Source organism: Anomaloglossus baeobatrachus, chromosome 8 (genome assembly GCF_048569485.1).
Source record: "Anomaloglossus baeobatrachus isolate aAnoBae1 chromosome 8, aAnoBae1.hap1, whole genome shotgun sequence".
In the NCBI taxonomy this organism is placed as follows: Eukaryota; Metazoa; Chordata; class Amphibia; order Anura; family Aromobatidae; genus Anomaloglossus; species Anomaloglossus baeobatrachus.
The window spans coordinates 246,281,826-246,308,861 of record NC_134360.1 but is presented as its reverse complement, the minus strand read 5'-3'; the positions used below and the strand labels follow the sequence as shown (position 1 = coordinate 246,308,861).

The following is a 27,036-nucleotide window of genomic DNA, read 5'->3' as shown; positions in this document are numbered from 1 at the left end:
TGAGGTAGCCGCTTTGGAAGCGGTTCCTCCATTTGCTTTCCTGGGGCGTGAGTGAGCCCGCCAGGAATCTGAGCTCCCTTGTTCTTTCTGAGTCCTTTTGGACGAGGAGAATTGGGCCTTGCCCGAGCCTCGAAAGGACCGAAACCTCGACTGCCACTTTTTCTGTTGAGGTTTACTTGCTCTGGGCTGTGGTAAGGAAGAGTCCTTACCCTTGGACTGTTTTATGATTTCAGCCAATGGCTCACCAAACAGTCTGTCTCTAGATAATGGCAAGCTGGTTAAGCATTTTTTGGAACCAGCATCTGCTTTCCAGTCCTTTAACCACAAGGCTCTGCGCAAAACCACAGAATTGGCGGACGCCATAGCGGTACGGCTCGTAGATTCTAGGACAGCATTGATAGCATAGGTCGCAAACGCAGACATTTGCGAAGTTAGGGACGCCACCTGCGGCACTGCTGGATGTATGATAGCATCCACCTGTGCTAAACCAGCTGAAATAGCTTGGAGTGCCCACACGGCCGCGAATGCTGGAGCAAACGACGCGCCGATAGCTTCATAGACAGATTTCAACCAAAGGTCCATCTGTCTGTCGTTGGCATCTTTAAGTGAAGCGCCATCCTCTACTGCGACTATGGATCTAGCCGCAAGCTTGGAAATTGGGGGATCCACCTTTGGACACTGGGTCCAGCGTTTGGCCACCTCAGAGGGAAAAGGGTAACGGGTATCCTTAGAACGTTTAGAGAAACGCTTGTCTGGATGAGCGTCGTGTTTCTGGATCGATTCTCTGAAGTCAGAGTGGTCCAAAAAAGCACTTAATTTACGCTTGGGATAAAGGAAATGGAACTTCTCCTGCTGTGCCGCTGCCTCCTCTGCAGAAGGGGCTGGGGGAGAAATATCCAACAGTCTATTAATTGCCGATATAAGGTCATTAACCATGGCGTCACCATCAGGGGCATCCAGATTGAAAGGAGCCTCAGGATTAGAATCCTGATCACCGTCCTCAGTCTCATCACAGAGAGACTCTTCTCGCTGAGACCCTGAGCAGTGTGAGGACGTGGAGGGTCTTTCCCAGCGAGCTCGCTTAGGCTGCCTGGGACTGTCATCTGAGTCAGAGACTTCAGCCTGTGATGCTTGAGACCCCCTTGAAGTACGGATTAGTTCCAACTGAGGGGGACCGGAGAGCATAGACACAGCAGTGTCCATGGTCTGAGTAACTGGCCTGGACTGCAAGGTCTCCAGGATTTTTGACATAGTCACAGACATTTTATCAGCAAAAACTGCAAAGTCTGTCCCCGTCACCGGGGCAGGGTTCACAGGCGTCTCTGCCTGGGCTACCACCACATTAGGCTCTGGCTGACGAAGTGCCACTGGGACTGAACATTGCACACAATGTGAGTCTTTGGAGCCTGCCGGTAGATCAGCCCCACATGCAGTACAAACAGTGTACACAGCCTGTGCCTTGGCACCCTTGCGTTTTGCGGATGACATGTTGCTGCCTCCTCAGAGCAGTACAGGGTGTCCAGCCAAGAAGCGACCTTACAGTGCAACTATATATATATATATGGTACTAAGAAAAAAGTACACTAATATAACACTGAGGCACAAGTGGGGCCAGCACTAAAGTGCAGCTTACCGCCCGCTTAGGAGCGGGTGTGTGGTCGCCGAAATCCCTTTAGTCTGGGTCTCCCAGAGCCTGCTGCCTTTCCCCAGCCAGACCGCATGTGTAATGGCTGCCGGCGTCCTTGTGGAGAGGGGGGGCGGGCCCTGGGCGTATACAGACGAAGAGCGGGAAGCCTGCTTCCCACTGTGCCTAGTGAGAGGGCTGGAGCATGTAAATAAAGCTCCAGCCCTCGGCGCTGCCAATTGAGCAGCGTCTCTCCCCTACCCTGATTGACAGGGTGGGGGCGGGAACGAAGCGGCGCTAGGCCGCAGAAGCCGGGGGCTAAAGTTAGAAGCGCCGCCGCCGTAAAAGCGCGGTCGGCGCAAAGTCCCCGGCGCACCACAAGTCGCAGCTGCGCCGCCGCTCCAGTAGCGGTCGGCGCAGTAGTTCCCAACATGTAACGTCACTCAGCAAAGCTGCAGTGACCTAACCCCAGCGCACAGCGCTACTGTCCCCGGCGCACTATAACGCTCAACAAGCCTTGAGAGTGTCCGTGCCTGCCGGGGACACAGAGTACCTGAAAGTTGCAGGGCCTTGTCCCTGAACGGCACTCCCGCTCCAAATCCAGCAGGTTCTCTGGGTCTGTGGATGGAGCCCGGCCTCAGGGCTTGGAGGCCGGCAAGATCCCACTTCCACAGAGCCCTAAGGGGATGTGGAAGGAAAACAGCATGTGGGCTCCAGCCTCTGTACCAGCAATAGGTACCTCAACCTTACAAGCACCACCGCGGGTGAGAAGGGAGCATGCTGGGGGCCGTATATGGGCCCTCTTTTCTTCCATCCGATATAGCCAGCAGCTACTGCTGACTAAACAGTGGAGCTATGCGTGGATGTCTGACCTCCTTCGCACAAAGCAGAAAACTGGTGAGCCAGTGATCCCACTGGGGGTGTATAGCCAGAAGGGGAGGGGCCTTACACTTTTTAGTGTAATTGCTTTGTGTGGCCTCCGGAGGCAGTGCTATACACCCAATCGTCTGGGTCTCCCAATAGAGCGCTGAAGAAAACGACGCGAGGTCCCCCATATCTTTTGTAGCCAGCTAGGGTAAAGCAGATGGCTACAGCAGGCCACAGCTGGCAGCTTTACCTTGGCTGGTAATCCAAAACAGAGGGCACCCCACGCTGTTATTTTACATTAAATAAATAATTTAAAACAAAAAACATGAGGGCCCCCCCCAAATTGGATCACCAGCCAAGGTAAAGCGGACAGCTGTGGTCTGGTATTCTCAGACTAGGGAGGTCCGCTGTTATTGGACACTCCCCAGCCTAAAAATTGCAGGCCACAGCCGCGCCAGAAGTGGTGCATCCATTAGACGTGCCAATCCTGGTGCTTCACCCCAACTCATCCCGTTGCCCTGGTGCGGAGGCAAACGGGGTAAGATATGGGGTTGATACCAGATGTGTAATGTCACCTGGCATCAGGCCCTGGGGTTAGTGATGTCAGGCGTGCATCAGATACCTGACATCACCAACCCAGTCAGTAAGAAATAAAAAAAAAAAAAAAGTTTTATTTGAAAAAACACTGCCCAAAATATTCCCTCTTTCACCAATTTATTGAAAAGAACAATCAATTCCACGTCCGGCGTAATCCAATAAGGGGGGGGGGTCCCACGATGATCCAAACCAGTCACTGCCACAGGCAATGAAAAACAGAATGTTCCCCATTGGCTGGGAGAGTAATGCAGTGACCTGGGCTGACCTATTGATGTTAGCTCAGGTCACTGCAGGGGATGATTAGCGCTGCCATCAGGAGGTTAGCAGAGATCATTACCTGCTGTGACGATCTCCTGCACTGCCGTCAGCGCTGTCACTGCCTTCTATGCCCGCCGCATGCTCAGCAGTAGTGCGAGAGCCCGTGACGTCACCACTAGTGACAGTTTCGGGCCGCCCGCGAGACGGGCATAGAAGGCAGTGACAGCGCTGACGTCAGGAGAGCAGGAGATCGTCACAGCAGGTAATGATCTCATCTCACCTCCTGAAGTCAGCGCTCGTCATCCCCGCGGCTGCCAGCACTGCAGCGTGAGAAGCTGCCGATTCTGCTGGGCGGCCAGACACCGACACTGCAGTGCAGGCAGCCGCGGGACTGGATCTGGACACAGACTGCACGGGCACCTGGAGGTCGCACGGAAGCGCTTCCGTGTGGTATCCAGTGAGTGTGATGTGTGCGTTTACTCTCCTCCGCTTCCTCTTCCTGTCATAATGACATCACTCCCCGCAAAACCGCAGGCAGCGATGAACATTACCGCAGGTAAACCGCGGCTATACCGCACATCATTTGCTACCCCCGGTATTTCACGATTACATTACAGTGAATGGAGTGAAATACCGGGGGTACCTGCAGAAAAAAAGTGACATGCATATTTTCTCAAGAAATCTTCTCAACAAATTATGCAGAAAGAATGTTCTTGAGAAAACAACGCAGTGCGCACAGCTATATTTTTTTTGCCATAGGTTTTGCTGGGAAATGTCTGCAGAAAGATTACAAACATTTCTAAAGAAATTTCTGCAGCAAAACCGCGGGTAAAAACGCCTAGTGCGCACAGGGCCTTACAACGGGGAAGGGGAGGATGACTGGCGCGGTACCATACTGAGGTTAGATGGGAGTCATACAGTGTGCGCACACTTCTGCAATATAACACTGGAGCAGATAATGCGTTCTCTTTGATTCTCTACAGGTGGTCACATTATAGATGTATACCGGACAGCAGCAATGGATTCTACTGAGAATAATTCATATATAAAGTGCATAGGGGACTCCCAGACCGTGCAAATAAAAGGAAGCAGGCAGCGTCCCCCCAATAAAACACAGCTCATAGATAAACCTCCAAATCCTTTATTGTCATATAAATAAGTTGCAGGGGTGGGGGGGTAAGTGGCAGCTTCTCCGGGGGTGGGCACTAGATCTCCATTAGTTGCTCGTTCCCAACAATGATTTCATTGACGCGTTTTTCTGCAGAGATAAAATTAGTGAAGCAGATTATGCAGGGATATGACAGATCTTACATATCACAAATAGAGTGGTGAGGTCCAGCAGCCTCCGAACCTCCTCCATTCTGACTGCACCACAGGTGCCTATTCAGATTAGACGTTTGTGCGTTCCACCGCAACAAATGACGTCACTCCAGGCCTATAAATAAGGCCTCCTTCACACGTACCGGAGACATGGACACAAGTGGACCCATTAAAATCAAATGGGTCTGCGCACACCTGTGTGTTCTCACACATACCGTGTGGAGCATATGTGTGTCCGTGTGCTCCACATGGCGACATGTCAGTTTTTCTCTGGCACCACGGGTGAAATGTGATCTGTGTGACATGTACCGCAGAAGACCACATGTCTGAAATAAAATGCTTGTCTATACTCACCTGTCTCCGCCGCTGATGTCTCTGGCGCTGCTGTCACTTGCTTCTGGGTCCCACTCATTATGCTCATGCATAGACACGGAAGCAGCACACACACACACACACACACACACACACGAAAGAGGCCTTAGAAGAAAGGCCGGGGGGTTCTGGCTAAGGAACAAGGAGTGGATCCAAGACATCTGATTGGAGCCCATAGACACCCATTTTGACCTTGAATTAGGGTCTTGCAGCCTTTACCCTTTATTAAAAAGGGGTTGCCTGGTCTATGTGATTGCAGACTTGTGAATGATTACAGCGCGCTGTGCACGTGCAGGGAGTATAGGATTTGCAGACATGCAGTCACATGCCGACTAGACATGCACTGCCTCACTCAATGCAAGTGATACAGTCTAGTTGGAATGTGGCCGGGAGTATAGAAACTCGCATACTTGCGGTCACATGACCACCCGCTCCCAGCACCGGTATAAAACTGCGTGCTGTGAAGAGTCACAAGTCTGCAGTCACATAGAATGACTGCAGACGTGTACCTCAAAGCTGGACAACCCCTTTAAAAAAAAAAAAAGTTATTATAGTGCCCCCTACCAAGACTCCTGGGTAAAGCATTCCCAATCATCGCCATTTATAAGGGTCCCAGCAGTTACTAATTGTTTCTACAATGTCCATGCTGAGGCCGATACACAATTCTTACCCTTAGCAGAGATATACAGGGCCATGGAGACCCCCCATTATGTATGTTACTGGGATCGGTAAATGATGGGGCAGCGCAGGCCCCAGTCACGCGTCTCATACACCTGCAGAGGAGCGGGACCCCCGCAGAGACTGTTGAGTCTGGCCTTAGAGGTGGTCTCCAGATCAGCTATGACTTTGGTTGACACAACCCTGCAGATGCTTACAATAGCCGTGTGAGTATTTACACCGCGCTGTACAATGGCAGAGGCTTCGCTTACATTTGTGGGGCACTCGTGCCGGTCTCTGGGAGGTGGAATCGGAAGCCGTGTATTTTATCTGCTTATATTCTGTACTGACACTTAGTTCCCACTGTGCCGAGACCACCCACAGAAGACAAATCCCAGTCTATACTACCCCCCACCTTCAGGAGGCTTCAATGGCACAACACACGCCCCACATAGAGCAGCTATTATGGGGACGATGGGCATTATTATGTGCGCAGAATATCCGAATGATCAATGCAAATCCTGTCATATCAGCAGGAGCGCTTAACCCTCTAAAGACCAGGCGATTGTAGATCAGTGTCAATGAAATGGGACGTTTTATGCAGAATAACGTTGCTCCCGAAATCTGGCATGTGACAAAAATGGCCTCATAGTCCTGGACTGACTACTCTGGTGGCAGCTGTGTGGACCCAGATACGGGTAGAGGTGGGCCCATACATTCGACATAAGGTACATGCGGCCATAAAAAGTACATACTGCATGTCCATGCATGAGCCTCCATATTTTTGGTACTTCCAGCAATCCAGCACCTTTTTAGTTATGTGCATGGCAGATATATATATATATTTTTATTATTAATTATATATATATATATATATATATATATTATATAATATCTATCTATCTATAATAGATATCTATCTATATCTATAATATCTATATCTATATATATTACAAACACACATACACACACACACACTTGGCTGCCATCAATGAGGCTTGGATGGACATCAGAGGAGGGAATACACTTGATAAAATCAAGATCCTCTGCTGGCAGCTCCTGTAATTGCTGAGCCAGGTATGCTCGATGGGAGACAAGTCTGGAGACGCTGCAGCCAGGAGCACGTTTAAGGCTGCAAGCTGCTCACAGTATCACGTGCAACATGTGGCCTGGTGTTAGGTTGATGAACGGCTCCTCGGACAATGAATGCTAAATAAACCGAGAGGTTTTGAACTTTTTTTTGTCCCATTTTTTCATTATTTGCATATGTCACAAACCACCGGGGGGGGTCACTCAGAAATCCCCCCGCGCTGTACCCCAGTACGTCACAATCGGGGGGTAACAAGTGGGGTCACCCCTCCTTTATACCTCCCGACCGACAGACAGAGCACGTGACGCGCTCTCTAGCGCCCCTCTTATAGTCAGGCCAATTATGGAATTGCCCGACAATAAGCAAGGAGGCCGCTATACTACTTATGCCGATTATTGAAGGGTCCCCGGTGAGAGTAGGGTATATATTCCCCCGACCTCCGCGGGCGGAATATATAAAATCTCCCCGAATCTCACTGGCCTCCCCACAATAATCATTGGCACAAACTCGCTGCCACCAACCGCTTCACGGTAACTATTAGCCGAACACACAGACGTGGGATTCAAGATCGAGATAACAGAACAGCCCAAGATTAATTATATAATTTAATCAGCCTAAAGCACACTAGAACTACAATATATACAATAGGGAATCTACAGAATATACAGTTATGTCAGAGTACAGTTACAATCAAAGCATGGGTTACAAACAGGCATACACAGTTCCAGCAGTTACCTTGTTGCGTCTGGCCACAGGGGGGCGCTGTACCCAGGTTTCTAGGATCCTTCCCACAGATGTTTCCTACACGTGCCCCCAGCGAAAAGAACACTGGAAAATGGCCGAAGTAGGGTTATCAACCTGGGCAAATCCAGGTCCCCTCCTACCTTCGTGACCTCAGAGGGAGCACTGCTCCACCCCTGGCTTGAGTTATGGACAATCCACAACATGGAATATGGGCCATAACTTTGCCTGGGAGCGTCGTAGGCGGACGCCAATGCTCTCATTGTGACAGTTATGAATTTAGCTACAGAACGAGGGGACTCATGACCTGTCTGCCAGTTCCCCATTGGCTGATATCACGCCTGGGGCATTTCCCAATGTCCTGCTCCCATAAAAAGGGTGTGCCGGCATCGTCCGCATGCGGAGACACCATTTTTATGGTTGCCATATTTATCGGAAATATGGCTTGCGAGATATGAACCATTTTTTACTGGAGTCGTTCTGTCTGGCTATTTCCATAGCCTTGCTAACTAGCTAGCAGCCCCCACTACAGGGTCACGGCAGGGAGTCATCCTGTGTCCATTGTCCCCAAGCCACCTAATTTCCATATCACAGGACATGGCCATGGAGGTGTAAGTGGAACACTGAGAACAAGAAGGGAGGGGGCACTGCCAGGGAGTGATGAGGGATTATGACTGGAGTCATAATTCATCTTCATATCCCGGGATTTGCCTCACACCTCCCCCCTTTTGAGGGCGCTAGGGGGCAGCACACTCCGGTGTTCCCCCGTGCGCCCGTCCGCGACCTCTCCTTGTCGGGACAGCCCGTCTGCGTTACCGTGGTCACGGCCCCTTTTGTGGCGAATGGTGAAGTTGTATTGCTGGAGCGCAAGGCTCCATCGCAACAATCGCCCATTCGTCCCAGAGACGGTGTGCAACCAGCTGAGGGGATTGTGGTCCGTCTCCACGATGAAGTGGCGCCCGTATAGATAGGGTTGCAGACGCTGCAGGGCCCACACTATGGCCAGGCACTCCTTCTCCATCGTGGAATAGGCAACTTCCCTTGGTAACAGCTTCCTGCTCAGGTACAAGACTGGGTGCTCTTGGCTCGCAGAGTCCACCTGGCTGAGCACCGCACCGAGGCCGAAGTCACTGGCGTCGGTCTGTACTACAAACGGCCGCGTGAAGTCGGCTGCCTGTAGCACGGGCGGGCTGGACAGGGCGTCCTTTAGGGCCCGGAAGGCTGTCTCGCAGTCCATTGTCCAATCGACTGCAGAGGGCAGCTTCTTCTTGGTGAGGTCCGTCAAGGGCTTTGCCAGGCTACTATAGCATGGAACAAACCTCCTATAGTACCCAGCGGTCCCCAAGAAGGACATCACCTGCTTCTTGGTCCTGGGGGTGGGCCAGGATGCGATGGCTTCCACTTTCTCAGGCTCGGGCTTCAGTGTTCTCCCACCTACCCGGTGACCGAGGTACTGGACCTCGCTCATGGCCAGCTGACACTTTCCCGGCTTGATGGTCAAACCTGCCCGGTGGATCCGCCTGAGCACCTGTGCTAGATGCTCTAGGTGGTCCTCCCAGGTGGGACTGAAGACGGCAATGTCATCCAGGTACGCGGCCGCGTACCCTTCAAGTCCCTTGAGCAGGGTGTTGACCATCCGCTGGAAAGTGGCAGGGGCATTCCTCATCCCGAATGGCATCACCGTGGACTCGTACAGTCCAAATGGGGTAATAAAGGCAGAGCGTTCCCTGGCCTTGCGAGTCAGGGGGATCTGCCAATATCCCCGGCTCAGATCCATGATGGTCAGGTACTGAGCCCCGGCCAACTGATCGAGCAGGTCATCGATGCGTGGCATTGGGTACGCATCGGCGACCGTGACCGCATTGAGCCCCCTGTAGTCCACGCAGAACCGAGTGGTTCGGTCCTTCTTAGGGACGAGGACTACAGGCGAGGCCCAAGCGCTGTTGGATGCCTGGATCACCCCCAGCTTCAGCATCTCGTCAATCTCCTGGCGCATGTGTTGCTGCACCTCCAGGGAGACCCGATATGCTGAACGCCGGATCGGGGGATGATCCCCAGTGTCCACGTGATGGACAGCCAAGTCAGTCCTTCCGGGCTGGTTGGTAAACAACCCCCGGAAGGGGAGGAGGGTGGCCCACAGCTGGGACCGTTGGTCTTCCAAGAGCTGGTGGCCAACCTCCACATCCTCAATGGATCCGCCTGCCCTAACCTGGGCTAGCATATCCAAGAGGGTTTCCGCTTCTCCCTCCTCGGGCAGGTTGCACACGGGGAGCGCACATGCCTCCCGCTCATGATGTGCCTTCATCATGTTCACATGGAAGGGCTTCCGCCTTCCACGGGCAGGGTCCAGGGTGACCAGGTACGTTACAGGGTTGAGCTGCTGGTACACGAGGTATGGGCCTTCCCAGGCTGCCTGAAGCTTGTCCTGTGGTACGGGGACCAGTACCCACACCTTTTGACCCACTTGGTAGGTCCTCTCACAAGCGTTCTGGTCGTACCAACGCTTCTGATCGGCCTGGGCTTGAGCCATATTGTCGTGTACCAGTTGCGTCAAGGCCTGCATTTTGTCCCGGAAGCGCATGACATACTCGATAACCGACACTCCAGGGGTGGCCAAATCCCCTTCCCAAGCCTCTTTCACCAGAGCCAGGGGGCCCCGCACACGTCGCCCGTACAGGAGCTCTAACGGTGAGAATCCTGTTGAGGCCTGTGGAACCTCCCGGTAAGCAAATAACAGGTGTGGGAGATACCGCTCCCAGTCACGCCCATGGGAGTCGACCAACATCTTAAGCATCTGCTTTAAGGTGCCATTGAACCGCTCGCACAGGCCATTAGTCTGTGGATGGTACGGGCTGGCCACCAGATGTCGCACCTGGACTTGCTTACAGAGGGCCTCCATCAGCTGGGACATGAATTGGGTCCCCCGGTCAGTGAGCATTTCCTGGGGAAAACCCACTCGGGAGAAAATCTCCAGCAATGCGGTGGCCACCTTGTCAGCCCGAATGGACGACAAGGCCACTGCTTCTGGGTACCGGGTGGCATAGTCCACTACCGTCAGTAGGAAGCGTTTCCCGGAGCTGCTGGGGATGGCCAGCGGGCCGACCAGATCCACAGCCACCCTCCTGAAAGGCTCATCGATGATTGGCAGAGATACTAGTGGGGCTTTGGGGCGTGGCCCCGCCTTCCCCACTCTCTGACAGGTTTCACACGAACGGCAGTAGGCAGCCACATCGGCCCCCATTTTTGGCCAGTAGAAATGCTGGTTTAACCTGGCCTTGGTCTTAGCGATCCCTAGGTGTCCGGCCATCGGAATCTCATGTGCGATCCGCAACAACTCCGTCCGGAACGGATAGGGTACCACCAACTGTCGGTCCCTGGGCCACGCCTCCGGTGAACCCTGCTGGACCGTGGCCCGGTACAGCCGTCCTTGGTCCCAGACCACTCGCTCCGGGTCCGAGTCCGAGGGAGGCTGTGCCGCCTGCTCCTTAAGAGCTTTCAGGCTGTCGTCAGCTTCTAACGCTGCCTGAAACCCCTGACTAGATGTGGCCAGAATCGACGAGACTGTCACATCTTCGGTCAGTACCCCGGGACCTGTGTCCTGGCCTCCACCTGACTCGGCTGCCACTTGGTCAGAAGGGGAAGAGCTATCGGACCTCCGGGAGGCCCCTTGGCTTCCAGCACTCCCACTGCGGGTGACAGCGGCCACAGCCGCTGCGACCGTGGGTCGTGCCTGCTCCTCCTCCGTTCCTGACCAAGTCGCCGGTTCAGGCAGACCTACCTGGCTTCCTGACACCCCGGTTGTGGGGGAACCATGCACCGAGATCTTACCTGGGAGCACTTCCGCTCCTGGACCGGCCCCAATCTCACCTGCCTGTTCCCCTCCTGCAGCAACAGAACCCCGCTGTGAAATCTCTGGGGACCCCACATTTGCTGTGGTAGCCCCCACCCCACACACTGGTCCTCCCCCTGCAGCACCCTGCTCTCTGCTTATCCCTGCAGAGGGCAACAGATCCCAGCTCACAGGCTGGTTACTTGTAGAGGCATTGTCACACCTTTCTCTGACCCCCTCCCCTGTCACAGCTGCAGCTGAGTGTGTGTCTATGGTGTCTATGCAAGCAGAAATATCAGAGTTCACTCCCTCCTCCCTTACATCATTCATAGATAACACATTAACATTGTTAGGAGTCATGTCAGTACGGGCTGAAGGTTCAGCCCTTGGGGGGGGCCCAAACTGGGAGGTTATCTGCCCCAAATCTGTCCCAAGTAGCACGTTTGCAGGGATCCGATCAGTTACCCCCACCTCCCTCACCCCCCGCCCTGCGCCCCAGTCCACATAAATGTCAGCAACAGGCAGCGCCGGGTCAGTGCCTCCAATCCCGGAGACAGCGAGGGTTTTTCCAGGGATCAAGTCTTGGGGGGACACCATCTCAGGCCGCACCAGAGTCACCTCCGAGGCGCTGTCTCGCAGTCCTATGGTCACAGACCGGCCGACGGTGACAGGTTGGAAGCTGTCCAGGGACCTACCACCACCCCCACCCACACAATACACCTTGGGCGGCCCTTGGGACGGGGACGGAGCCGGGGCCTTGGGACGCTGAGGGCACATGGCCTTGAAGTGTCCAGGTAGGTTGCACTGGTGGCACCGTCTTGGTTCCGCCACGGGCCTGGAGAGGGGAGTTGAGGGGGACACCCCCTGCAGTCTAGGGGCAGGTGGGGCAGTCGCAGAATTCATCTTACCCCCTCTCCAGGTGCTGCTGGTGGCCGCTCTCCTGGCCTCAGGGGCCCGGTTGTTGGTGTAGTCATCGGCAAGGGAAGCTGTAGCCGTGGACCCCTTTGGCTTCTGGTCTCGGATGAACTGGCGGAGATCCTCAGGGCAGTTCCACAAGAGTTGCTCCGTGATGAACAAGTCCAGGATCTCCGGTCCGGTGGAAAGCTGCAGGCCTTGGGTCCAGTGGTCGGCAGCTCGGGCAAGTGCCCGCCGGTGGTCAGCCCAGGAGTCCTTTGGTCCCTTCTGTAGGCTCCGGAACTTCTTGCGGTAGGACTCTGGAGTGAGGTTGTACTGTTGGATCAGGGCCCGCTTGATGGTGTCGTAGCCCTGATCTGCCTCAGCAGGCAAGTCCCCAAGGATATCCAGGGCCTTACCCCTTAAACGGGGGGTCAGGTATTTGGCCCACTGGTCCTTGTCCAGATGGTGCTGCAAGCAAGTCCGTTCAAAAGCAGTCAAGAAAGAGTCCAAGTCTCCATCCTTCTCCAGCACTGGGAAGTCCTCAACACGGACCTTTGGAAGTTTGGTGTCTCGAAGGTCACATGTGGCTGATGAGGGCCGGAGCTGAGCTAGCTGCAGCTGGTAGTCACGGTCTGCCTGTCGCTCTCGCTCTTCACGCGCTGCCTGCCGCTCTCGCTCCGCAGCCTCACGCTCTGCGTGCCGCTCCGCAGCCTCAGCGTCACGCGCTGCCTGCCGCTCTGCCCTGCGCTCTGCCAGGAGTTCCTTGTAGCCCTTCTGGTCTCCAGCCTGGAGAAGGGCCATAGCCATTTGAAGAAGGCTATCCGAGCCTCCCAGGCTCGGTGGAATGGCACGTGGTGATCTGCGGCACGCTGCAGAGCTAGGCGATTCACTGTCCCTTTCAGAGCGGAGGGCTGGCATCTGGCTCGTTGAGGAACCTTGGGTGAGCTCCTCCTCATCTTGTCCAGCAGTGCCAGGTTGCGCAATGTCCTCGGCAGAACGGTTTTCTGGCGTCGAGCTCCTGGAGGACTCGTGGGCAACCTCCTCATTGCTGTCCACAGCACCGTCCTCCCTCTCTTCGGCTCCTGCCTTAGCATTGGCCAGTTGCATAGCTCTGCTCCTCGTGCCATCAGCCATTCTTGCAGACTTTTGGTCACTGACACAGAACTGACACCTGATGCCTCCACACACCTTACAGTATCTGCACTCTGACACTCTAGTGTTGAGCTAGTCTGAAGACCCCAGCAGCCACAGCTGCTGCAGGCAGTCTTTAGTGTCTGGGAGTATGGGTCTCACACTCACACACACTATTATCTCGATCCCACCGCTATGCCACCAATATGTCACAAACCACCGGGGGGGTCACTCAGAAATCCCCCCGCGCTGTACCCCAGTACGTCACAATCGGGGGGTAACAAGTGGGGTCACCCCTCCTTTATACCTCCCGACCGACAGACAGAGCACGTGACGCGCTCTCTAGCGCCCCTCTTATAGTCAGGCCAATTATGGAATTGCCTGACAATAAGCAAGGAGGCCGCTATACTACTTATGCCGATTATTGAAGGGTCCCCGGTGAGAGTAGGGTATATATTCCCCCGACCTCCGCGGGCGGAATATATAAAATCTCCCCGAATCTCACTGGCCTCCCCACAATAATCATTGGCACAAACTCGCTGCCACCAACCGCTTCACGGTAACTATTAGCCGAACACACAGACGTGGGATTCAAGATCGAGATAACAGAACAGCCCAAGATTAATTATATAATTTAATCAGCCTAAAGCACACTAGAACTACAATATATACAATAGGGAATCTACAGAATATACAGTTATGTCAGAGTACAGTTACAATCAAAGCATGGGTTACAAACAGGCATACACAGTTCCAGCAGTTACCTTGTTGCGTCTGGCCACAGGGGGGCGCTGTACCCAGGTTTCTAGGATCCTTCCCACAGATGTTTCCTACACGTGCCCCCAGCGAAAAGAACACTGGAAAATGGCCGAAGTAGGGTTATCAACCTGGGCAAATCCAGGTCCCCTCCTACCTTCGTGACCTCAGAGGGAGCACTGCTCCACCCCTGGCTTGAGTTATGGACAATCCACAACATGGAATATGGGCCATAACTTTGCCTGGGAGCGTCGTAGGCGGACGCCAATGCTCTCATTGTGACAGTTATGAATTTAGCTACAGAACGAGGGGACTCATGACCTGTCTGCCAGTTCCCCATTGGCTGATATCACGCCTGGGGCATTTCCCAATGTCCTGCTCCCATAAAAAGGGTGTGCCGGCATCGTCCGCATGCGGAGACACCATTTTTATGGTTGCCATATTTATCGGAAATATGGCTTGCGAGATATGAACCATTTTTTACTGGAGTCGTTCTGTCTGGCTATTTCCATAGCCTTGCTAACTAGCTAGCAGCCCCCACTACAGGGTCACGGCAGGGAGTCATCCTGTGTCCATTGTCCCCAAGCCACCTAATTTCCATATCACAGGACATGGCCATGGAGGTGTAAAGGTCCAGTCACACTAAGCAACTTACCAGCGATCCCAACAACGATAGGGATCGCTGGTAAGTTGCTAGGAGGTTGCTGGTGAGCTGTCACACTGCGACGCTCCAGCGATCCCACCAGCAACCTGACCTGGCAGGGATCGCTGGAGCGTGGCTACACGAGTTGCTGGTGAGCTCACCAGCAACCAGTGACCAGCCCCCAGTCTCCTAGTTACAGCACACATCAGGTTAATTAACCCGATGTGTGCTGCAGCTAAATGTGCACAGAGCAGGGAGCAGCGCACACTGAGCGCTGGCTCCTTGCTCTCCTAGTTACAGCACACATCGGGTTAATTGCCTGATGTGTGCTGCAGCTAAATGTGCACAGAGCAGGGAGCAGCGCACACTGCTTAGTGCTGGCTCCTTGCTTTCCTAGTTACAGCACACATCGGGTTAATTACCTGATGTGTGCTGCAGCTACATGTGCACAGAGCAGGAGCCGGCAGCACAGGCAGTGAGAGCGGAGGAGGCTGGTATCAAAGGTAAATATCGGGTAACCAAGGACAGGGCTTCTTGGTTACCCGATGTTTACATTAGTTACCAGCCTCAGCAGAAGCTGGCTCCCTGCTCACTGCACATTAGTTGTTGCTGTCTCGCTGTCACACACAGCGATCTGTGCTTCACAGCAGGACAGCAACAACTAAAAAATGGCCCAGGACATTCAGCAACAACCAACGACCTCACAGCAGGGGCCAGGTTGTTGCTGGATGTCACACACAGCAACATCGCTAGCAACGTCACAAAAGTTGTTCGTTACCAGCGATGTTGCTAGCGATGTTGCTTAGTGTGACGGGGCCTTAAGTGGAACACTGAGAACAAGAAGGGAGGGGGCACTGCCAGGGAGTGATGAGGGATTATGACTGGAGTCATAATTCATCTTCATATCCCGGGATTTGCCTCACAGCATATCATAAATACATCTATCCATACAGCAATATTCATATTAAAACACAACTTTTCCTTTTGGGTGTTGCAATTTCAATATGGAGAAATGTAAAGCTGGTCATATAATGAGACAGCTGCCAGCTAGATGCTAGGGTGGCACGGTGGCTCAGTGGTTAGCACTGCAGTCTTGTGGTGGCTCAGTGGGATCCTGGGTTCAAATCCCACCAAGGACAACATCTGCAAGGAGTTTGTATGTTCTCCCCGTGTTTGCGGGAGCTTCCTCCGGTTTCCTCCCAAACTCCAAAGACATACAGATTGACAACCCTGTCCCCATCGGGACTCCCAATGTATGTAAAGCACTGTGGAATCAATAGCTAATACATATATATAACCCCTTTGAAGGCTTTAAAGGAGTTATTCCCCTTTGCTGCCATCTCTTTACTTAAATGCTGTTTTTTTGAAGCTCAAAAATCTATATATATATATATATGTAATTGTCTGTCTGTCTGTCTGTCTTGCTCCAAAATTGTGTCCTTATGGTGACACAAAGCTGATTGGCCGCTGGGCTCGCCGTGGCCCCGCCCCCCCCACGGATTGGCCGCTCGCCCAGGCTCCGCCCCCCCACAGATTGGCCTCTCGCCCCGGCACCCTGCAGGCATTGGCAATTCGGCCACGCCACGCCCCGCCCCCCTCACGCAATGCACGCTAGCTCTGGCCCCGCCCCCTCCCTCCCCCCGCGCATTCCCCGAACTGACACGGCTGTCACGGAGGTGAGTACTGTACTCCCCCCCCGCGCATTCCCCGAACTGACACGGCTGTCACGGAGGTGAGTACTGTAACCCCCCCCCCCCGGCCCCCCCGGCCCCCGCTCGCACGGGAGTGGTGTGGATACGTTGGTAACCACCATGATTACAAGCGCATCAAGGTCCTGCTGCGGCGGAAGATCCACACGCACACACATAACAGCACACACACAAACATACACACACATCAGATCACACTCACTCTCACACATCAGATCACACTCACTCTCACACATCAGATCACACTCACTCTCACACATCAGATCACACTCACTCTCACACATCAGATCACACTCACTCTCACACATCAGATCACACTCACTCTCACACATCAGATCACACTCACTCTCACACATCAGATCACACTCACTCTCACACATCAGATCACACTCACTCTCACACATCAGATCACACTCACTCTCACACATCAGATCACACTCACTCTCACACATCAGATCACACTCACTCTCACACATCAGATCACACTCACACATCAGATCACACTCACACATCAGATCACACTCACACATCAGATCACACTCACACATCAGATCACACTCACTCTCACACATCAGATCACACTCACTCTCACACATCAGATCACACTCACTCTCACACATCAGATCACACTCACTCTCACACATCAGATCACACTCACTCTCACACATCAGATCACACTCACTCTCACACATCAGATCACACACACCACACACACACCTCACTCACACACACCACACACACACACCACACACACACACCTCACACACACCTCACACACACCTCACACACACCTCACACACACCTCACACACACCTCACACACACCTCACACACACCTCACACACACCTCACACACACCTCACACACACCTCACACACACCTCACACCTCACACCTCACACACCTCACACACCTCACACCTCACACCTCACACACCTCACACCTCACACACCTCACACCTCACACACCTCACACCTCACACACCTCACACCTCACACACCTCACACCTCACACACCACACACCTCACACACCTCACACCTCACACACCTCACACACCTCACACCTCACACCTCACACCTCACACCTCACACACCTCACACACCTCACACACCTCACACACCTCACACACACACCTCTCACACCTCACACACCTCACACCTCACACACCTCACACACCTCACACCTCACACACCTCACACACCTCACACACCTCACACACCTCACACCTCACACACCTCTCACACCTCACACCTCACACCTCACACCTCACACACCTCACACACCTCACACACCTCACACACCTCACACACCTCACACACCTCACACACCTCACACACCTCACACACCTCACACACCTCACACACCTCACACACCTCACACACCTCACACACCTCACACACCTCACACACCTCACACACACACCTCACACACACACCTCACACACACACCTCACACACACACACCTCACACACACACACCTCACACACACACCTCACACACACACCTCACACACACACCTCACACACACACCTCACACACACACCTCACACACACACCTCACACACACACCTCACACACACACCTCACACACACACCTCACACACACACCTCACACACACACCTCACACACACACCTCACACACACACCTCACACACACACCTCACACACACCTCACACACACCTCACACACACCTCACACACACCTCACACACACCTCACACACACCTCACACACACCTCACACACACCTCACACACACCTCACACACACCTCACACACACCTCACACACACCTCACACACACCTCACACACACCTCACATCGCATCCACACACTCACAGCATCCGGCGATATCGCTTGCTTCTCGGCCTCGATACTGTGCTGTTGTGACCTTCCAGGACCTGACGGAGGATCACATGGCCAGAGGCATGTGGTATCTCCGGATGTTGTGAGTGTGAGCGCGTATGTGCGATATCGTCAGTGTCTGTGTGTGTGAGTGGATGCGATCGGGTGTGTGTGAGTGGATGCGATCGGGTGTGTGTGAGTGGATGCGATCGGGTGTGTGTGAGTGGATGCGATCGGGTGTGTGTGAGTGGATGCGATCGGGTGTGTGTGAGTGGATGCGATCGGGTGTGTGTGAGTGGATGCGATCGGGTGTGTGTGAGTGGATGCGATCGGGTGTGTGTGAGTGGATGCGATCGGGTGTGTGTGAGTGGATGCGATCGGGTGTGTGTGAGTGTCGGCAGAGGAGCACGGCGTGCTGGAGGAGGCTGGGAGCAGAGAGGCTGATCATGGGGAAGGCTGGGAGGGGGAGGCTGATGCTGGGGGAGACTGGGAGGGGAAGGCTGATGCTGAAGGAGGCTGGGAGGGGGAGGCTGGGAGGAAGGAGGCTGGGAGGAAGGAGGCTGGGAGGAAGGAGGCTGGGAGGAAGGAGGCTGGGAGGAAGGAGGCTGGGAGGAGAGAGGCTGATCCTGGGGAAGGCTGGGAAGGGGAGGCTGATGCTGAGGGAGGCTGGAAGGAGAGAGGCTGATGCTGGGGGAGGCTGAAAGGAGAGAGGCTGAGGCTGGGAGGAGAGAGGCTGATGCTGAGGGAGGCTGGGAGGGGAAAGCTGATGCTGGGGAAGGCTGGGAGGACGGAGGCTGGGAGGAGAGAGGCTGATCCTGGGGAAGGCTGGGAGAGGGAGGCTGATGCTGGGGGAGGCTGGAAGGAGAGAGGCTGATGCTTGGGGAGGCTGATGCTGAGGGAGGCTGGGAGGGGGAGGAAGGAGGCTGGGAGGAGAGAGGCTTATCCTGGGGAGGGCTGGGAAGGGGAGGCTGATGCTGAGGGAGGCTGGAAGGAGAGAGGCTGATGCTGGGGGAGGCTGGGAGGAAGGAGGCTGGGAGGAAGGAGGCTGGGAGGAAGGAGGCTGGGAGGAAGGAGGCTGGGAGGAAGGAGGCTGGTAGGAAGGAGGCTGGGAGGAAGGAGGCTGGGAGGAGAGAGGCTGATCCTGGGGAAGGCTGGGAAGGGGAGGCTGATGCTGAGGGAGGCTGGAAGGAGAGAGGCTGATGCTGGGGGAGGCTGGAAGGAGAGAGAGGCTGAGGCTGGGAGGAGAGAGGCTGATGCTGGGGAAGGCTGATGCTGAGGGAGGCTGGGAGAGGGAGGCTGATCCTGGGGAAGGCTGGGAAGGGGAGGCTGATGCTGAGGGAGGCTGGAAGGAGAGAGGCTGATGCTGGGGGAGGCTGGAAGGAGAGAGGCTGATGCTTGGGGAGGCTGGAAGGAGAGAGGCTGATGCTGGGGGAGACTGGGAGCGGAAGGCTGATGCTGAGGGAGGCTGGGAGGGGGAGGCTGGGAGGAAGGAGGCTGGGAGGAAGGAGGCTGGGAGGAAGGAGGCTGGGAGGAAGGAGGCTGATCCTGGGGAAGGCTGGGAAGGGGAGGCTGATGCTGAGGGAGGCTGGAAGGAGAGAGGCTGATGCTGGGGGAGGCTGGAAGGAGAGAGGCTGATGCTTGGGGAGGCTGGAAGGAGAGAGGCTGATGCTGGGGGAGACTGGGAGCGGAAGGCTGATGCTGAGGGAGGCTGGGAGGGGGAGGCTGGGAGGAAGGAGGCTGGGAGGAAGGAGGCTGGGAGGAAGGAGGCTGGGAGGAAGGAGGCTGGGAGGAAGGAGGCTGGGAGGAAGGAGGCTGATCCTGGGGAAGGCTGGGAAGGGGAGGCTGATGCTGAGGGAGGCTGGAAGGAGAGAGGCTGATGCTGGGGGAGGCTGGAAGGAGAGAGGCTGAGGCTGGGAGGAGAGAGGCTGATGCTGGGGAAGGCTGATGCTGAGGGAGGCTGGGAGAGGGAGGCTTATCCTGGGGAAGGCTGGGAAGGGGAGGCTGATCCTGGGGAAGGCTGGGAGAGGGAGGCTGATGCTGGCGGAGGCTGGAAGGAGAGAGGCTGATGCTGGCGGAGGCTGGAAGGAGAGAGGCTGATGCTGGGGGAGGGTGGGAGGAGGGAGGCTGGGAGGAGAGAGGCTGATGCTAGGGAAGGCTGGGAGGAGAGAGGCTGATGCTGGGGACAGAGAGGAGAGGCTGATGCTGGGAGGAGAGAGGCTGATGCTGGGAGGAGAGAGGCTGATGCTGGGAGGAGAGAGGCTGATGCTGGGAGGAGAGAGGCTGATGCTGGGAGGAGAGAGGCTGATGCTGGGGAAGGCTGATGCTGAGGGAGGCTGGGAGAGGGAGGCTTATCCTGGGGAAGGCTGGGAAGGGGAGGCTGATCCTGGGGAAGGCTGGGAGAGGGAGGCTGATGCTGGAGGAGGCTGGAAGGAGAGAGGCTGATGCTGGCGGAGGCTGGAAGGAGAGAGGCTGATGCTGGCGGAGGCTGGAAGGAGAGAGGCTGATGCTGGGGGAGGGTGGGAGGAGGGAGGCTGGGAGGAGAGAGGCTGATGCTAGGGAAGGCTGGGAGGAGAGAGGCTGATGCTGGGGACAGAGAGGAGAGGCTGATGCTGGGAGGAGAGAGGCTGATGCTGGGAGGAGAGAGGCTGATGCTGGGAGGAGAGAGGCTGATGCTGGAAGGAGAGAGGCTGATGCTGGGAGGAGAGAGGCTGATGCTGGGAGGAGAGAGGCTGATGCTGGGGGCAGAGAGGCTGATGCTGGTGCAGCATGGGGGATGGAGCACGATGGGGGGGTGCGCAGCATCGGGGATGGAGCATGATGGGGGGGGTGCGCAGCATCGGGGATGGAGCACGATGGGGAGTGCGGAGTATGGCGGATGGAGCACGTTTGGGAGTGCGCAGCATGGCGGATGGAGCACGTTTGGGAGTGGGCAGCATAGGGGATGGAGCACGATGGGGAGTGCGCTGCATGGGGGATGGAGCACGATGGGGAGTGCGCTGCATGGGGGATGGAGCACGTTTGGGAGTGCGCATCTCCCCCCAACACACACACACACACACACACGCGCGCGCACTGCACAAACACACCACACACACACACACACACACTGGGAACCACAAACAACTGCCCTACACAGACACCCACACACAGACAACGCTGCACACACACAACACCCAACACACAAACACCGCGGCACACACAAATATACGCACATACCGCACAACACACACATTGCACAAAACATACCTCCCCCCAAAACACACCACACACATACAACACCGCGCAACACACACACAACGCTACAGACACACAGCGCTCCACAAACAACGCAACACACATACAACACCGCTCTCACCCCCCGTCACACCCAGAACATGTACAGCCCCTACACAAACACTTGGTAACTACACACAACAACATCTATCCCTCCATCCATCCATATACACACACACACATATATACATATACATATATATATATATATATATATATATATATATATATATATATATATATATATATATATATATATATATATATATATATATATATATATATATATATATATATATATATATATATATATATATATATATATATATATATATATATATCTCAAAAATCATACATGAACTACACAATACGTAAATTCTAGAATACCCGATGCGTAGAATCGGGCCACCTTCTAGTAAATAAATAAATAAGAAAAAAAAAAACAAGTTTTTCAATTGGGTTTTATTAAAACTTTTGCACCGTTTGGCTCTTTGCTTTCCTGTACAGTCAACTTTGATGTGGTCTGTGGTCATAAAATCAGCTGACTGACCGTGTCTCAGTTAACTCATTCAGCAGCCAGCAATATAGACAATGCAACAAAGAAGCTATCAGCGGTAAATTGCAAAATTTTTAATGAAACCCAAATGCAAAAAAACATTTTTAGTCCCAATTCCACATATTTAGGTTTTCAAAAGCTGAACCCAATTTGTACTAGGGAGAATAGTCCAAAGGAGCCAGATTGCTGCGCACCTATGGTGTAATACAACAGGAATTCAGAAAGTTTAAGGTTTTTTTTGGTTTTTTTTAGAAGTTTGATCCAATTCTTCACACATGAGCAGCTCTACAGTGCAAGCGACTGAGCAAACGTCATAGGTGCACACCGTGTGTGCCAGAGCATGTGTGCTCAGAGGAGACCCGGGTCATATGGATAATGGACCACAGGACAGAAATAACGGACTCATAAGAGGACACGGTCTCCGCATTCAGCTCACCTTTATTATTGATTCGAAGACCAGAGCCGACCAGACAATCCTTAATATCAGCCCCGCTGTGTATCACGGCTTTGTTACAGATAACGCTTCCCTGGAGGATGCAACTAAGGGAAAAGCAAGAGGAGAGGAGTGTGAAACACAGACAACCTAATGATTAATACTGAACCTTCTCTCTCTGCTATGCTCATTGTGCAATGGACACATTGGAGACCGTGCCCAGTACCAGAAAGAAAGCCATATGACATACATATTATAAGGGGTCCAGAAGATGAAGAGGTTAGCGATGTTCTAAACGCCACGAAACGTACGTCGGGCTTCCTCTCACCACCGGACCCTGGTAATGTTCTCTGCACTATGCGGGCCTGTGTTTGTTTTCCAGGCACATCTTCTGGACCCCTTATAATAGTAATATGTATGTCATATGTTTTTTTTTTTTTCCTGGTACTGAGCACTGTCTCCATTGCCAAATGACACTATTTTGGGATCTCTGATGATTTTGCTTGGTACAAACTACACAATTTTTCATTAAGGCTCTATATGCGAATGTCCCCACTCAATTTTTGGCATTACCATGGTCTGTACCAGATATAAATTATAGGTTTTCTGTCCTCTCCTTCCTTCAATATCCTCTTATGTTAGAGCGGTGTTTACAATTTTGCACTATGCACTTTAGAATTTTCTAAATAAATATTAAAATCTAGTTCAGCTATTTGCTCAAGTCCTTTTTTCATGCTATTGTTGAGCTGCTGCTAGCAGATTGTGGGTCCTCCCATATTGGCTGATTTTGTGTTTTTCCGATGGCATTTAAATTTCACATTAAACCGGTATTTGTACAGTAACTGGATGACCATCTGATGTTCATGGGGGTCTCCAGCTCCTCTGAATAGGGAAAAGAACTGGGCATGGTAAACTTACAGGGAATCTATCACCAGGGTTTTCCTCCCCCATCTGAGAGCAGCATAATGTAGAGACAGAGACCCCGCTTCCAGTGATGTGTCACTTACTGGGCTGTTATTTTGATAAAATTAATGTTTTCTGCAGATCTAACAATTATACAGAGCTCATGAATATGCTGGACTACCTGCAGCACGCCAAGTAGCCCTGTAATGATAATATCCTGCTGATTAATCAGTGATTTTATCAAAATTACACTAAGCAGCCCAGTAAGTGACACATTGCTGGAATCAGTATCTCTGCTCTCAGATTAGGTGGCAAAAATCTGGTGACAGATTCCCTTTAAACACCCCATCCATTTATTTTTAGGGTAGATAAGCTACAGCCAAAAAAAGTCTGGTAGCAGCTTTCTCCACTATCCCTATTAAAACATACAAATCGGATGCTTGGCGGAGTTCTGGTGTATGGCGGAGTCAGGGGGACCGCTGTGGGCACAATCAGCTCCTTCAGTGTTAGGCTATGCGCACACAAAAGGTCTGCTTCAGAGAGCAGCTGAAAGCTCTGTTCTGAAGCGCCTGGTACCTGCAGAATTCGTGCGCTCTGCACGCTGCCTCTCCCTACAGACAGCATGCAAAGCGCACGAAAGAAGTGACATGTCACTTCTTAGAACGCACACTTCTGGCAGCAGCCGAAGCGCTGCGCTCTAATATGCCACGTGCGCACGGCTCCTGCATAATCTTCATAGATTGTGCAGGGGACGCAGGACGCATGCAGTTACGCTGCGGTGCAGATCACAGTGTAACTGCATGCAATACGCACACGTGCGCACATAGCCTTAGTCTTCGCATTCTGTTCATCAGTCAGAAAACAGTGCGATAGATTCTACCCAGGACCCCTGTAATCAGTAACATTGACCCCTGTAATCAGTAACATTGCTGCCTGTGTCAGAAGTCCCCCCTCATTCATTAAGGAGTTTTTGCCAAAATTCGGGCATAAAAACGGTGCAAAAAATGTTGCAAATTTAGGCATTTTTTTGCCAGTCATGGCAAACATTTAGTAAAAAGGCGAAGCTCAGTTGGGAAGGAATGAGGCAAAAAGTGTCTAAATTCATCATAGTTTACCCCACAAAGAGCCAATTTAATTCAGTATTCGGGGGTATCCTTCTCCAGCGCTCCCTTCATTTAGAATAGAGTGCAAAATGCTAAACTTTAAGAGACGAGGCCCGTGAGTCCGCCATATTGTGAGTGATCACGGATCCGACGGCAGCCGTATCGCCGGCCTTTAAATTTTGCATTTTTTTGTGTCTTTCAATTCTGGGATATACATGTTCTGGGGCGATCCAGCTGTGTAAACTGGAACGAGAGGCCACAGCGAGTGTGAAGGTGAAGAAACCTATAGTGAAGAGAGCAGGCGCTCCGTGTGGAGATAGGACAATGCCTGCGACTCCCCCCCACCAGGCGGCCATGTGCAGGGTGGGGTATGGAAATGACTGGGGGTGGGCTCCGGTGTATGTGTGTGTCCTCTCAGGGAGGGGATTACACAGATCTGTGTGTTCAAACAGCCTGACCACCTAACAAGATAAGAATGAAGCACCTCCGCTATCAGCATGGGCCTGGGGGCCTCCCCCCATCGGGCACACACGCCTTGTAAACAATGTGACCCCCCAGTATAATTGCAGAGGGCAGAAATGGTAAACACCTAATAGACATATTTATGTTCATTAATTATCCCTATAATGGATATGGCTGTTATTCGTATTGTTGAGCATTTACCGGAGACCCTCAGCAGCCCCCCTGACCGTGATAGGAGGCATAGCTCCCCAATAAGTCTGAATATTCATATAACAAGACAATCATGGCTGCAGTCACCAATGCAATTTTATGGATTGCAATAGTGCCGTAATGTGGACGGGGACTAAATTGGTGCCATACAAGCAACGTAATAAAATGCCCCTAGGCTCTTCTGTATTAGGCCCAGTTCTGGCAATTAAATGGTTAATGGTTGACCACCCAGTAGACTGGGGGGGGGGGAAGGGGGGGCTTACAGGCTGAGCTCCGGGGTGTAGTGCCACCAAGTGGCAGAACAGGGAATGGCGGCTGGTCCTACCTGTCCTGTATGGTGACGTCGTTCATGATGATGCAGTTTGTGATCTTCACTCTTTCTTTGATGACGCACTTGGAGCCCACGAGAGAATGCTTCACGGACGTCTTCTCCCCGATCCGGGTCTGGTCCCCGATCATGCTGTCTGTACCCACCTGAGACACCATAGTAGATATAGTACAGGATATTGAGTGACGGACGGACGGACGGAATGGATGATCGCGCACCAGATCCATCCATTGTATAATGAGAGCTCTAAGGGTTTCTAATACATTTCTGCTTGCAGTCAGTGAATGGAAAATTAATAGGATCCAGGCTGTCCCATTTTCCCCCATTGATGCAATGTAACAAACTACCCGGACAGCACATATCTGAGCTGCTGATGCACAGGGTTCAGAGAATAGTCTGTAAAAGCAGGACTAGGCATGCTGCGGTATTAGGGCTCATGCGCATGCTGCGTACTTACATGCATTTACGCTGTGTCTAGCACTGCAGTGTAAATGCATGCGTCCTCTGCACAATCTATGAAGATGTGTGCACGTCTCATGCACACGTTACTTTTATGAACGCAGCGATTTGGATGCTAAAATTTTGACCCAAATCCGTGCGTTCATAAAATGAGCATGTCAATTATTCTGTGCGCTAGGGATGCAGGTCCCGCTTTGTCTATGGTGGGGGCAGCAGCCAGAGCGCATGAAATTGGCTTTTTTTTTTTCTTTTTAACAAAAATACTGCATTTATTATGCGGTGTTTCTGCAGCGATTTGATGCACACATCTGCAGCAATTGGACAGCACAATATTCAGCAGGTACGTGCGCATGAGCCCTTAATCTGCTCCATCTCCTACATTATATGAGCCATAGTACCGCATACTGCCAGGGTGCAATGTTATAATGGTGACGGCCAGAATGGCATGTAACGTTGCTGGATGCAATGTGATGTCGCCCTCCCGCTCCTCACCATGTGCTTATCTGTGATGTCGGCCGTAGGATGCACCCGAGGCTCTTCACTACAGATGGAGCTCTGCGGCACCTGCAAAACAGAGTCCCACACACAGATAAGAGATCAGGACCCCCACCATCCTTCAAGGTCTCTATGTCCTCACCTGCTTGTTGGCCTCAATATACATGGCCAGGCTGTTTACCCGGCAGCACAGCTCACTACTGGCCACGTGGACGTAGCAGCGCAGGCGGCTGCCGTGATACGATGACTTCATGTCACCGTGGTGGTCGTTCCAGCTGGACTTTGTTAATGCCATTTCCAGCAGATCATCATCGGGTATATAACTGTAGATGTCTGTGAGGGGCCAAGATGCGAATAAGATCAGTTACTGACATATGATGACACTCTCCACCCATCCCTCCATCTAACCTTGTAATTCTAAATTATATTTATACTAGCTGTAGTATCAGACGGATAGTAACAGTCTCTGTCCCTGTCTGT

At 52.9% G+C, this 27,036-nt stretch overlaps 1 protein-coding gene across 1 annotated transcript in view; it reads right to left on the bottom strand.

Moving 5' to 3' along the window:
• Positions 1 to 4,480: 4,480 nt before the first annotated feature.
• EIF2B3 (eukaryotic translation initiation factor 2B subunit gamma) overlaps positions 4,481 to 27,036 on the bottom strand; it is a 45,369-nt gene continuing 22,813 nt past the window's right edge. The window contains exons 8-12 of the mRNA XM_075321189.1: positions 26,699 to 26,889; positions 26,554 to 26,625; positions 25,600 to 25,748; positions 22,600 to 22,703; positions 4,481 to 4,604 (exon numbers count right to left, since the gene is read on the bottom strand). Coding sequence (XP_075177304.1) covers positions 4,552 to 4,604; positions 22,600 to 22,703; positions 25,600 to 25,748; positions 26,554 to 26,625; positions 26,699 to 26,889 — 569 coding nt within the window. The 3' untranslated portion in view covers positions 4,481 to 4,551. The remainder of the gene's footprint in view (positions 4,605 to 22,599; positions 22,704 to 25,599; positions 25,749 to 26,553; positions 26,626 to 26,698; positions 26,890 to 27,036) is intronic.